At 44.3% G+C, this 13,617-nt stretch overlaps 1 protein-coding gene across 4 annotated transcripts in view; it reads left to right on the forward strand.

The window, feature by feature from the left end:
- The window catches only part of PDCD11 (programmed cell death 11), a 41,166-nt gene that overhangs the window by 2,698 nt on the left and 24,851 nt on the right, over positions 1-13,617 (forward strand). For all 4 annotated transcript variants that reach the window (XM_086377581.1, XM_086377583.1, XM_086377580.1 and 1 more), the window contains exons 3-13: positions 325-456; positions 1,415-1,582; positions 3,022-3,183; positions 4,422-4,545; positions 4,941-5,122; positions 8,450-8,557; positions 9,657-9,863; positions 10,515-10,639; positions 10,813-10,873; positions 11,494-11,640; positions 13,343-13,594. In XM_086377581.1, the coding sequence (XP_086233707.1) occupies positions 325-456; positions 1,415-1,582; positions 3,022-3,183; positions 4,422-4,545; positions 4,941-5,122; positions 8,450-8,557; positions 9,657-9,863; positions 10,515-10,639; positions 10,813-10,873; positions 11,494-11,640; positions 13,343-13,594 (1,668 nt within the window). The remainder of the gene's footprint in view (positions 1-324; positions 457-1,414; positions 1,583-3,021; positions 3,184-4,421; positions 4,546-4,940; positions 5,123-8,449; positions 8,558-9,656; positions 9,864-10,514; positions 10,640-10,812; positions 10,874-11,493; positions 11,641-13,342; positions 13,595-13,617) is intronic.

A 13,617-nucleotide genomic window follows, 5' to 3' on the forward strand; every position in this document is an offset into this window, starting at 1 on the left:
TCTTTGTGACTCCACCTTTTTTTATTTTCATGCACTGTTCCAAATTGCTTCTCCCAATGGGGAACCCCCGTGTCCATGCCTGTCAAGGGAGGAAGAACACAGAAGGGAAGAGTCTTTTAGAAGAGAGCTCAGATTTTCGTCACAGGGAGAATTGGTGTCAGAATGGGAGACTGGCCACGAGGCAGGAATTAAAGAACAGTTGGGAGTGGGGTGGAGTAGAAGGGTGACAAGACAGGGTGACAGATGAACTGATATTGAAGGGAAAGGCCGGATAAACTGCTTTTTATTTTTTTGGATCTTCTCCTCCTCCCTCCCCCGCTTTAGATTTCTACTGAAGAGGAATCTACCAAAAGGAAAAAGATCCAGAAAGGGCCAGCAAAAACAAAAAAGTTGAAAGTTGAAACCAGACAAAGCAGCAAATTTGTCAGAGAGAAGTTTGAAATCCTTAATGTGGAGGTTTGTCAGCGTTTGGCTTTGAACAAACTCTTCCCTTGTTCCCTTCTTTCTTTTCGTATATGTACATGTATATATGTCTTCTGTCTCTATTCCAGTTTTGTCAGTGCCTGTGATCATAGATCGTGTGTTGTTTTTCTTTTTAGCGGCCAAGTCCCTCATCCTGCTGATGCTCTCGTGGAACTTGTGTTTTAGTAAATTCATAGGTTAGAATTGGCAATACCCTTAACAGTCATTCTGATTCTACCCTTTCATTTCACAGATGTGGAAACTTATCTCAGAGAGGTGAAGCAGTCTTTTTATGTCCCTTAAATTTTTAGGTAACTCTGATACTTTAGTTATAAAAAAGAAAAAGCCAAATGATAGTGAAGGGAAAGATACACACGGATGTAGATAGTGAAGGGAAAGATACTTCCAGCCTGCAGAAGTATTTTGTTCGTCCTGTGTGCTACTTAAAAAAAAGTTGGTGCCAACATTAGAAAACTTAAAAATTTTACATTAAGAAAGTGATTTCTGGCTTCTTATAGAACCTTGAAAGTGCTGATAATACAAGTATGCACTCCCTCATATTTGTAGCCACACATTGCTGAATAGTGTTTGTGCCCTTTAGACCTGGCACACGCATGCCGGACTTCCATAGTCTCCCCTGGCCTGTGTTCTGCATCATGTTACCTCCCAGGCATTTGAGTTTGGGTTGCTTGGAATAAAGGAAAAGGTGAGAGTGCCCTCCAACACCCTCATGCTGTAAACACAGTGGTATCATTTCAGCCTTTCATGGTGCTCAGTCAGAAATATGACGAGTATATAATATATACACGTATGTCTCTCTTGTAGCTTTTTTTAATGTTAGAGTTAGGACTAGAGGCCAGATTCCCCCACCCCCACCCCACCTCCCCACCTCCCTACCTCCCTATTCATTGTTCTCTTCCCTGTTGTACATAATTCACTCTTTCTCTTCTAGTCCTTGTGTGAGGGGATGCGGATTTTGGGTTGTGTGAAAGAGGTAAATGAACTGGAACTGGTGATTAGTCTCCCCAACGGCCTCCAAGGGTATGTGCAAGTGACTGAAATTTGTGATGCTTACACTGAAAAGCTGAATGAGCAGGTGGCGCAAGAAGAACCCCTGCAGGTAAGGGAAACCTGGATGAAATCTGTAACTGGAATAAGATGTAAGATGACAGCTTTGCTAAGTGCTAAGAAGGAAAGGTACAAGATACCAAGAGAGTTTATCTAGAGAATTTATTTTTAAATTTCTTTGATTTTTTAAATAAGGGGACTTTCACTTAGGCCAGGGAACCTAGAAGACTTGCCTGAGGAAGGGATACCTGAGCTGAATGTGAAGGATGAGGGTAGGCTGGAGAAGGAAGGAAGGGAGTTCAGGCAGAAGGAGCCCGGTTTGTAGCAGAAGACGGCTGGTGTGACTAGAACAGAGAGCAGGGAGAGTGGTGTGAGATAGGGCTAGAGGGCTGGGTGGAGACCAGACCATGTTCAGGATTGGTTTTTCTGTAATCAATTGGAAGCCCTTGAAATGCTCTTATTGAGGTGGGTGATATGTAGACAGAAGACAGAATGAATCAAAGCAGCATGAGTAGTTGCTTAGGACTAGTTCAAAGGCTGCTGTTATAGTCCAGGCTTTGAGACTGATGGATTTACTGAGGGCTGAGGAGGTAAAGTCGGTGCCTAGTGATGGATTCTATATGGGTGGCAAGGCCAAGAGACGTGTCAGAAATGAGTCCTAGATTTCTGTTGAGCATGGTTAACAGTTGGCCAGGCCATCTTGAGATAAGAAGCCCTGAAAGGGTACCGGGATTGGGAGAGATGATCATGATTTTTGGTTGTGTTGAGTTTGAGGTACAATTGAGATGACCAGTAAATAGGTGATTCTGGAGCTCAGGGAGATTTCTCTGTGTAGGTAGGTGGTGGTTGAAGCTGTGGAGGAGGAAGAAGTTGCTTATAGGGAGCACACAGAGGGAGAAGAGACTGAAAGACTGAACCAGGAGTCAGCACTGTATTTTAGTTGCTGAATAAAAGGAGAGTTGCTGTTAGAAGAAGGTGGGACCAGAGAGGCAGAGGGAAAAAACCAATGAAGGAAAGGTCAGAAGCCAGGAGGAAATGTTTCAGGAAGGAAGCAGCACCAGAGTAAAAATGCCTTGTTAAGGCCATGTGAGAGAAGGACTGCAAAGTGGGCTGTTGGATCTAGCCACGTGGAGGTCATTGGAGATTTTGTTGGGAGATCAAGTATGGAGTGAGGGCGTGGAACACAGATTGCAGAAAGTTGAGTAAGCGGAAGATGAGAAAGTAAATGAGGAAGTCCAGTAATTGTAGAAGATTCTTTTGACAAGTCATTTTACATCTGCTTGTTGCGTGGAGATGTTTGGAGACCTTACCTGTAATCCAAGACTGACATGGCCACAAACCAATGCCTTTGTGGGTGAGCAGTTACTCTCGTCGTCCGCCTTTTGGGCTCTGGGAATCTGAGGATGAGAAACCATAGAATCAGGGTTGGGCAGTGAATTCTCAGTTTAGGGGAAAGGTATGTATCAGATTTTTCTCACTTGTATTATGCAGGACCTGGTCGGCTTGCCTGAGCTCTTCTCACCTGGAATGCTGGTGAGATGTGTGGTGAGCAGTCTGGATACCACAAAGGGGAGCAAAAAGAATGTCATGCTATCTCTGAACCCCAAAAATGTCAACAGAGTGCTGAGTGCTGAGACCCTGAAACCTGGCATGGTACGTGTCTGGGGTGAGGGAGGGGGAGCAGGCAACATGCCTTCTCCGTGTCCTGCCTTCTGGGGGTGTCTAGACTACCCTTCACTTTCAGCTTAACTGTTACACATGGGGGTGTGTCTTTTCCTGGGGGAAGATCTCCAGGGTGCTTTGTGTACTTAATGGAAGTTGAAGACTTGAACCTAGTCACATCATTCTGGATGGGAGAAAGGGAAAGCCAGCCCCACATTTGCTGGTAGGGAAAAAAAAAGATGCCTCCAAGGAACCTTAGCAAGGGTGAGAAAGTTCTTGAAGTGCCTTCTTTACCAAGACTTCTTCACAGATGAAGTCATTTTCAAAAGCCACTGAAATTTGTGGGGAAAGCTTGGGGGCTGCTGTCTGAGAGCAAGAGACAGGATAGACAGAGCAATTAGTCTGTCAGCCATATTAATGGATACTCCACTACTGAATCTCCCAGTCCAGTGGCGGTTCAGGAGATGTGAATCCCTGCTCAGCATCTCCAAGTTGAGTAGGTGTAAAACACACTTATATAAACTGTACTCACTTAAGAGGAAGATCAACATGGTCTTGGAACATTTGGTTAGAAGCAGTGAAGTTTGGGTCAAGCCCTGAACGTTGAGTAGAATGGGGAACAAACCGTAAGTAAGTTGTAGGAAATCGACAAGTACCGAGAGGCGGCTGTTTGACAGTTGCTGTTTTGGACACTTTCTCTGAAGACATTTTCATAGCTACCTTGTGAGGCCAATAGGTATCACTCTTGTACGTTTGAGAAAATAGACTGAAAAAGGTTCTGAAGTGACTGAAGTGACCAAAGACCAAATAGCTAGTGATTATTAGAGCCAGATTTGAATGCCACAGTGCTTCCAGTGAAATGTAAAGGAGGTTGGCAAGACTTTTTGGTGAAGTGAGGGGGGTGTTGGAGGTGCTTAGAGAAGACATGATGGCAGCTAGAAGGGTGGTTCTGGATTCTCAGTTCTCTTGGCACTGGGGGTGCCAGCGCTGCACCCCTTTCATGTATATGACATGAAAGGCTTGCATATCACTGTCAAATATTGGCTGTATTCCTGTGCTGGAGCAATTGAGGTTTAAATTTAAAAGTGGGAGGATGCTTGGGATTCTGGGATGATTTGTTGAGACCAATGGTAGGAATAGTCATGTTTGGCGTGTTTGGTAGTGAATATGGTTATGTGTCCTATGACCTTTGACTTTCGAACTTTTGGGATTGCTTTCTCTTCCTCCAGCTGCTCACGGGCACTGTGTCCAGCCTGGAAGACCATGGCTACCTAGTGGACATTGGTGTTAGTGGGGCCAGAGCTTTTCTGCCACTGCAGAAAGCCCAGGAGTACATTCGGCAGAAGAACAAAGGTGAGGGGAAGAAGAAGGAGAAGTACACGGTTGTGAGGTGGTATGTGTGGGAATTATATTTAACTGGCACCGTCTCAGTAAGAGTGGAGTGCCAGGCTCACTAAAATCTGATGGGCCAGTTTCACTTTTTCCCACGTAGAAGATTCTGAAACAGGGACTCTGAACCAGCACTCTCTTGCCTTGTTGAGGTTTTTGTATTTTTTTGTGTGGTAGTTGATTCTGGATCAGTTAGAGTCATTTCACTCCCATTTTTGAAGATGGTTTCTTGAAAATTGGGAATATGGGGAGTACTGCATGGTAACTGGACAAGTAGGCCACGGACCTTTAAGGTGTCACTTGAGTTAAAATTCTTCTCATAGTAGATGTTTTTCCCTTTTGGGGGGCTGCTCTTGCAGGTGCTAAACTGAAGGTGGGGCAGTACCTGAACTGCCTCATCGAGGAGGTGAAGGGCAGTAGAGGAGTTGTCACTCTGTCTATTGGTCACTCAGAAGTTTCTGCTGCCATTGCTACTGAGGAGCAGAGTTGGACTCTCAATAGTTTGCTACCAGGACTGGTGGTCAAAGCACAGGTACAGAAGGTAAGCCATTCATTGTTACTACTATTTTCTAAAATAAAAATAATTTGTATTAAAGTAGAATGTGCACACAGTCTAAAATTCTGCTGTCCAGTAGGGTAGCCCCTGGTCCCATGTGGCCATTAGTACTTGAAATATAGGCAGTATCACACGTTGAAATGATAATATTTTGCCCAATGTAATATTTTGTATTGGGTTAAATAAACTATTAAAACAAATCTCACCTCTTTCTTTGTAGTTTTTACAGTGTGACTGCTAGGAAACTGAAAATGACATATGTGACTTCAGTTACGTATGTGCTGTGGAGAGTGCTGATCTAAAGACTAAATGGTATTAATACTAAAAGGCTTCTGATGAAGAACTCTCACCCCGTTGAACCTCCATCTTTAATTCTTTTAGCTTATCTTTTGAAGTTTACCTCTGTATTTCTAAGTAATACTCTTCTGCTAGATCTCATGGTTTATCACTTTGAGGCACTGAGTTTTAACCCTTTATCAAGGTAGATGAAATTTCAGCTCTCTTATTCCTCCCTTCTCCCAACTTTTGACTAAATCATTATTCAGTATTTAAATTATTATGACCACATAAATATTGTTTACTTGCTGAACTAGGTAATATAATTTGTTTCTTGAACCATTTCCTCCCTCAACCCTGGAGTTGATGATCAGTTTTGTTTCTCTCATTTGCTGAATTCTCTTCCTATCATTGTTTCTTCATAACATCCTGTAGTTATTTTTCCCTCATTATTTTCTATATTTTCAAACCCTTTAAAATAATCTTTGTTATTTTTCGTCCCATCTGGAGTCCTTCTACTGTCATCTGGCTCCAGTCTGGTTGGTTTGTAAAGCTGCTCCATAGCTGATGTCCAGAGGCTTCTGGTCTTTATCATTCTGGATCCTTCCCCACTCTTCTGTATTAGATAGAAACTTCCTTGATTCCATATATTTCTCTTTTTTGGTTTACTCACTTGTTTTAATGTGTCACATTCTGCAGAAACATCCTCAAAAAAGCACAAGCATTCATGCTAAGTTGCTCAGTTGCGTCCGACTCTTTGCAGCCTCATGGACTGTAGCCTACCAGGCTTCTCTGTCCGTGGAATTCTCCAGGCAAGAATACTGGAGTGGGTAGCGATTCTCTTTTCCCGGGGACCTTCCTGACCCAGAGATTGAGCCCAGGTCTCCTGCATTGCAGGTGGATTCTTCACCATCTGAGCCACCAGGAAAGTCCCCTAAAAGCACACTGGAGGTTAATCTTGACTTAATGTGTCTTGAAATTCTCAAGACCACTGCCAGGTTTGATGATTCCCCAGGGAGACTCATGGACTCACCATGTAGTGGTCCTCATGGCTGTGATCCACTGCAGTGAAAGGAGGCAAAGCAAAATCAGCAAAGAGAAAAGGCCCATGGAGTGAAGTCTGAAAGAAACCAGCCATAAGCCTCTGAGAATCCTCTTCTAGTGGAGTCACAGGTGTGCATTTAATTCCTCTGGCAGCAGGTTATGACAACACATGTGAATGCTGTGAGGGCTTCTCAGGTGGTGCTAGTGCTAAAGATCCTGCCTGCCAATGCAGGAGATTTAAGAGATGTGGGTTTGGTCCCTGGGTCAGGAAGATCTCCTGGAGGGGGGTGGGGGCATGGCAACCCACTCCAGTATGCTTGCCTGGGAAGTCCCATGGACAGGAGCTTGGTGGGCTACAGTCCATGGGGCCGCAAAGAGTCGGACACGACCAAAGTGACTTAGCACACATGCACGCACATGAATGCTGTCTACCAGCAAAGCTCATTGAGGGTTTTTATTTTTATGACTGAATAATACTCCATCATATGAAGTTGGTGGACATTTGAGTTGTTTCCACTTTTGGCTCTTAGGAGTAATGCTGCTGTGAAATTTGTGTACAGGTTTTTGTGGGGACACATGTTTTCATTTCTAGGAATGGACTTGCTGGGTCATATGGTAACTTTGTATTTAACTTTTTGAGGAACAGCCAAAGTGGCTGCAGTGTTCTACATCCTCACCAGCAATTTAAGCATGCTAGTTTCTCTTCATATTCTCATTAACACTTATTCTTCTTTTTATTATGGCTCTCCTAGAAGGGGTGGGTGTGAAATGGTATTTTGTTATTTTGATACGCATTTCTCTAATGATTAGTGATGTTGAGCATCTTTTCATGTTACGAATTGGCCATTTATAAATTTTTTGGAGAAATATTGAATCAGAAGTCCTTTGTTCATTTTTTTTATTGATATGGTAAAAAACAATTCCTTGTATATTCTAGATATATGCCCCTTATCAGATATTTTAAAGTGTTTTCTTTTTCTGGAACTGTTAGTATGATGTTGGACTTAATGAATCAGTTCTGATTTTCTTACTTTTTACTCTCTGTTTTGGTACATGCATGCATTTGCATCCTACTTTAGGGAGAGTCTCTCAACTGAATCCTCCCATCCTCTGTTGAGTTTTTGTTTTGACTGCCATCTTATGAGAGAGGCTCTAGAAAACTGCTGGGCAGTCTGTGAGCTTGGGTGGACTTGCTGACTGGCCGACTTCCCTGTCAGGGGCAGGAGGTAGCGGATCGTCTTTAAGAAACCTCCAGGTGTCACTGTTAGAAATCTTCTCTGGCATGTTAGATTTCTCTAGAAAGGATCTGAGGATATAAGCCTGGCTGCCTAAGAGCTGGATGGCAGAAAGGGGCTGGATGTCTTCATATCTCTATCTATACGATATTCAGGATTTTTCTTAGTTCACATTTTCATGGTTTGTGCACTATTCCTGTGTTTTGAACCTGATACAGTTTCCAAGAGAATAACTCTCCCACTTTCTATGGAGATGGGAGAAGGGTGAACCCTATAGGACCTGGGGATCTGACTTAGTTTCCCTACCTCAGTGCTCTTTTGAGGGCCTTGTCGCCCTACTTCGTTTGCGAGCCTCTGGTGGGCGAATTGCTCGTGGTATCTCCCTCTTGCACGCATGTGGGTTTTCCCATGTTAACCTGAGCACATCACCAAGTTAGCAACAACTTGTCCAAGTTGTCAGGCTGGCGGTTCCTCAAGGATCTTTGTGTAAAGTGCCTTCCGTCCCTTTGGGAAATCCTGAGAGTGGAGAATCCTCTCAGGCTGGGGGATGTAGTGGTGGTGGGTGAGCTTACTGAGTATAGGAAGAGCCAGTGCCAGGGGTTGCGCTGCCCCTTGATTTTATGGGAAGAAAGATGATGAGGGTTGTGGGGGGAGGGGGGGAAGTTATATGGCCTTGAATGTTTAGTATGAACAGTTTCTCTCATCCCTGATTCTTTCAGAGAGATGTTTTTTCACAGTTGGTTCTGTTTATTTCTAGGTGACTCCACTTGGCCTTACACTTAAATTCCTCTCATTCTTCAGTGGCCTGGTTGACTTCATGCACCTGGATCCTAAGAAAGCCGGAACGTATTTCTCAAATCAGCAAGTAAGAAATGTTGCGCTTATCTTTTCTTAATTTCACTTGTGTAGCAGCCAGTGTCACGGCTGCTATGGCAGGTCCTGGGACTCATGTGTGTGCGTGTTAGGGGTGGCGAGGAGATGAAAGGTGTCTCAGAAGGACCATAGGAAATAGGCAGTGATTATTTCTGGGGATTGAGATTAGAATAGGAGCCTGTGAAGAAGAAAGCACCTTGTAATTTTTGTCTCATAGACTCTGATTCTTTTTCTCTCTTGGTAGTGAAACTTTTGCTTTTATAATTTAAAGTCTTCTAAGAAAGTGTTAACATAGGAGAACAAAATGTATGTTTAATATATACATTTGTATTCAAAATATGAAAGTGCTCTATGAAATGAATATGAATATGAAAGTGCTGTGGTACACCTGGTTAAAATGCTATCTGGTTATGCAGTCAAGTGTTAGTGGTTAAATCTAAGAGATTTTTCTTCCCTGATCTAAATATTCAATGGTTGTGGATATTTGGGAAGAAAATTCCGATATATTCTACCCGTTTTTTATTAACAATTCCAAAGTGATTTATTTATTTTTTACCAGTAACTCGTGCTAATGGAAGCTGTAGAGACCTTGTCGGTTTTTTGTTTCTGTTGTTTTATTTTTTAAAGTAGATTTCCCCAGCACCTGGTGATAACATTACTGGTTTTTTGGTGAATCTCTTTCTAGTGACTTTTTTCCTCCTTTAGTCACACTTGTGTACAGAGTTGAGACATTTTACATGCTATGACCTTGTGATCAGAGCAGGCTGTTTCTGCTGTTTCAGATAAGCTTCTGGATACAGTGACGCCAGTGCATGGCTCCTGTTGCGTATGCATTATTAGGCTCATGGTGTGGAGGGGACCCTGATACCCATGATACCCACGTTCCTGCCCTTACATAAGCGTTGATTCAGTCAGACGTAGTTCCTCTGCGGTGTTCTGTGTGAACTTTCCACATGCTGTTTGATTGTACATGCTGATTTTAGTACTTCCATCTGTAACTTGGTCAGCACAGGGAGCGTCTGAACCCCTGGAAGTCGGCTCCGGGTGTCTTGTCTCCAGTGTGCCTTATCCTCACTGTGTTCCTTGTCTAGGTACGGGCCTGTGTCCTCTGCGTGCATCCTCGGACCAGAGCTGTGCGGCTGAGCCTGCGCCCTGTCTTCCTGCAGCCCGGGCGCCCACTCACCCGGCTCTTGTGCCAGCAGCTAGGAGCTGTGCTGGATGACGTGCCCATCCAGGGCTTTTTTGGCAGTGCCGGGGCCACCTTTAAGCTGAAGGATGGTACTCTGGCCTATGCTCGGGTAAGGAGTCTCTTTGTTTCATCAGGTTCTCATCACCAGAAGGACTTCGGGGACATGGGTTCTTTTTGCTTCCTTCATCCCTGAGTATTAGTTTCCTATTTTTGAATTTCCCTAAACATGGCAGACAGTTAATAAGGACTTGAATAAGGTCTGTTTGTTATATTAGAGTACCTTGAAATTGGCTTGCCTTAATTGATACCAAATTGATGATAGGAACAAATATGAGTTGGGATCTACACCAGGGCTTGGCGAAGGTGTTTTAAAGGGCCAGATAATAAATATTTTAAACTCATGTACCACATGGATTCTGTCCTGATTACTCATCTTTGTTGTAGCCTGAAAGCAACAAGGACAGTATGTGAATGAAAGGGCATGGCTATGTTCCAGGCAAACTTTTACTCACAAAAATAGGCATTTCATTGTGAGCTGTGATTTATTGACCCATGATCTAGACTCTTCTCTAACTTCATTGAGACTCTGTGGTAGTAAAAAAACAGTTTTTTAGTTAGAGCAATTATTTTAACAGGTAATTAGAGTGCTGTTTTTATGGTAGGTGACAAATGTTCTGAGTCATTTGCACATCTGATTTAATGTCTGGTTGTCTCAGATCTGTTGCCTCTGACTTGTCCTTAATCACTTGGTACTCTGTAGCGCAACCATCTCTCCAATTCTAAGAAAACTTTCAAACCTGAGGCCTTCAGGCCAGGGAACACTCACAAGTGTAGAATCATCGACTACAGCCAAATGGATGAACTGGCCTTGCTCTCTCTGCGGACGTAAGTCTGTCGCTCACCTGTGGGGTATGGAGGTGTGCGGCTGTGGTGCGTGCTCACGGCGTTGCCTGTCCTTGGTGAGGGTTTCTTTTCCTGCCAGTGTGATTTTGGTAGCCCTGAGTTTTAGGCAGCCTCTGCCCTAATGTATTTAATCTTGTATTTGCCGTTTGTTCTAGGTCTATTATTGAAGCTCAGTTCCTTTGGTATCATGACATCAAACCTGGGGCTTTGGTTAAGGTAAGACCTCAAGCATATAATTAGACGCTCTCCCACCTTCAGACAGTCTTTAGTTCACAGGTTAACTGGCAGCTCATTAGTCCTTAGATGAACACATTTAAAGGCTTGCTCCTTCCCTCTGCCTGCTAACTAGGATTTCTTTTCCTTCTCTTGGGTGACTTGAAATTAATTTCACGGTAAAGTCTTGCTAGCACCATGCCACTACACAGAGGCAGTAGATCATCAGTCTTGGGAATTGATGGTGTTTGTTAGACCAGGTCAAAAGTTAGTTCTTTGGTAATTTAGCCACCTGGGATATTAGTAAGGAGTCAGTTCCAGTTGCCTTTCCTGTCTAGCCACTTAGCCCCAGTGGAGCAGCTCCACTTTATGTAGAGTTCATTCCTTAGCAGACATAGTCCTCTCCATTGGAGATGGAACTGGTAAGACAGACAGAAAGATGCTCACCCAAAAAGGTGTGAAAGTTTCATAAATAAACTCTTACTGCATCCAGCCCAGTGTGGGGCATGTGCTTGGCCCCTATGAGATCTGGAATAACAGGAGAGGTGTGAGATGCTTTGTTGTTAAGAATTGTAGGAAAGACATTCTTGAGGCATCATGGCATCTTTTCCTTGGATTCTTAGGGCAAAGTGCTGACCATAAAGCCACACGGAATGGTGGTGAAGATGGGCAAGCAGATCAGGGGCCTGGTACCTACCATGCACCTGGCCGACATCCTTATAAAGAATCCGGAGAAGAAATACCACGTTGGGGATGAGGTCAAGTGCCGGGTGAGCCTCCTGAAGGGTTGCTGGTGGGGTTGGCTAGATAGGAAGAGAGCAGTGCTTCGCTGGTGAAGTTCTGCCTTTTTCCACAAAGTGACCACATAATGTCTGCAGTGCTGTGCCTGGCACTGGGAAGAGAAAAATGGGTCCCTGCCTTTGATAATTGTTATGGTATAATTGAGAGTTAAAATATCCATTCCTGAAGAGTGCAGGCCACGTGGCTTGGTGCAGGCTGTATGCTGAGGTCACATCTCAGAACGAGGAGATGAGGGTAGGCTGGGGCAGCAAGCATCATTGAGAATCAGTGATGATCAATAGCAGCTACCATGTAACATGTATTCTGTGCCAGTTACTGAGCTCGGCACATCATAACATTTCATTTCATCCTTAAAATGGCCATAAGAAGCAAGTGCTGTTTTCCTCCTCTTTGCAGGTGGCGAAATGAAAGGCTAGGAATGTCAAGGGTCTTGCCCAGAGTCATGCAGCTAATACATGGCAGAACCACTTTTCAAGTTGAGCTCTAAATGATAGTAATGTCTTCTCTCTAGATCTCTGGCAGAGGTGGGGCTTGAACTGGAAAGGATCAGTAGGATTTGGAAGGTTTAGGAAGATCAGGGGGTGTGTCAGGTACAGAAATAGCCCAAACAAAGCTGTCCAAACTTGAGTGTTTCACAACATAGACGTGGGTCCTGAGAGAAGCCGCACAGAGTTGTAAAGAGTAAATATGATGATACACAGTGCTTAGGGCCTGGTGTGTGCAAACTCAAGTGTTAGGTTTTCTTATTTTCATGTAATTTCGTTATTGGGTTAACAAAGATATTGGTTAGCCATTGGTATAAAATTTTACAGTAGTGGGGTCAGGAAGTTAAAGGAATTTCTCTGCCCTCAAGGAGATGACCTTCTGAGGAATGAGAGGTGGTTGGGTCTCTCAATCATAGTTTATAGTTAGTACACAGCTGTATTGAGGGGGTGAACACACAGCAATACTGAGGACTGAGGGGGTGAACAGATTCAGTCATTCATTCTGTTAGACAAGATGCAGTGGTCCAGGAGAGAAAGGGAGTGGAGGCCAAGTAGGAGTAACCGACACAGGCCGCCTCGGAGGTGTGATGGCGTGGTGAATGTTGCTCTAGGCCCAGGGATCCCTTACAGGAGGAGACACATTTGAAATAGAGATGAATGCTCCCTGGGTTATCATCCAGCAAGAAGCAGGGAGGATCTACAGTTGAGATATTTCTCGGAGAGAAGGAGATAGTGGGTTTTTAGGGACTGACCATGGCCCAGGTCAGGGCTTCCTAGATAGCTTGACTGGTAAACAGTCTGCCTGCAAAACAGGAGACTCCAGTTCAATTCCTGAGTCAGGAAGTTCCCCTAGAGATGGCAGTATTCTTGGGCTTCCCTGGTGGCTCAAATGGTAAAGAATAAGAATCTTCCTGCAATGCAGGAGACCTGGGTTTCATCCTTGGGTTGAGAAGATCCCCTGGAGAAGGGCATGGCAATCCATTCCTGTATTCTTGCCTGGAGAATCCCCATGGATGGAGGAGCCTGGTGGGCTACAGTCCATAAGGTTGCAAAGAGTCAGACATGACTGAGCGACTAAGCACAGAACAGCACATGGCCCTCGGGCTCAAGGGGTGGCAGACACTCCCTCTTGTAGTGGCTCCCTCAATAATGGATGACTTGGTGACAGCCAGTATCCTGTCCCTAGGTTTTGCTTTGTGACCCTAAAGCCAAGAAGCTCATGATGACCCTGAAGAAAACCCTGGTTGAGTCCAAACTTCCTGCCATTACCTGCTATGATGATGCCAAGCCTGGTCTGCAGACACACGGCTTTATCCTCCGGGTCAAGGACTACGGCTGCATCGTGAAGTTCTACAATGACGTTCAGGGACTGGTGCCCAGGCACGAGCTCAGTGCCGAGTACGTCCCTGACCCAGAGAGTGTCTTTTACACGGGCCAGGTAACCCTTCCCCTGGACAGGCT

This window comes from Bos grunniens, chromosome 26, assembly GCF_055505025.1.
Source record: "Bos grunniens cultivar Pamir isolate PY7600 chromosome 26, Bosgru_T2T1.0, whole genome shotgun sequence".
Classification (NCBI taxonomy): domain Eukaryota; kingdom Metazoa; phylum Chordata; class Mammalia; order Artiodactyla; family Bovidae; genus Bos; species Bos grunniens.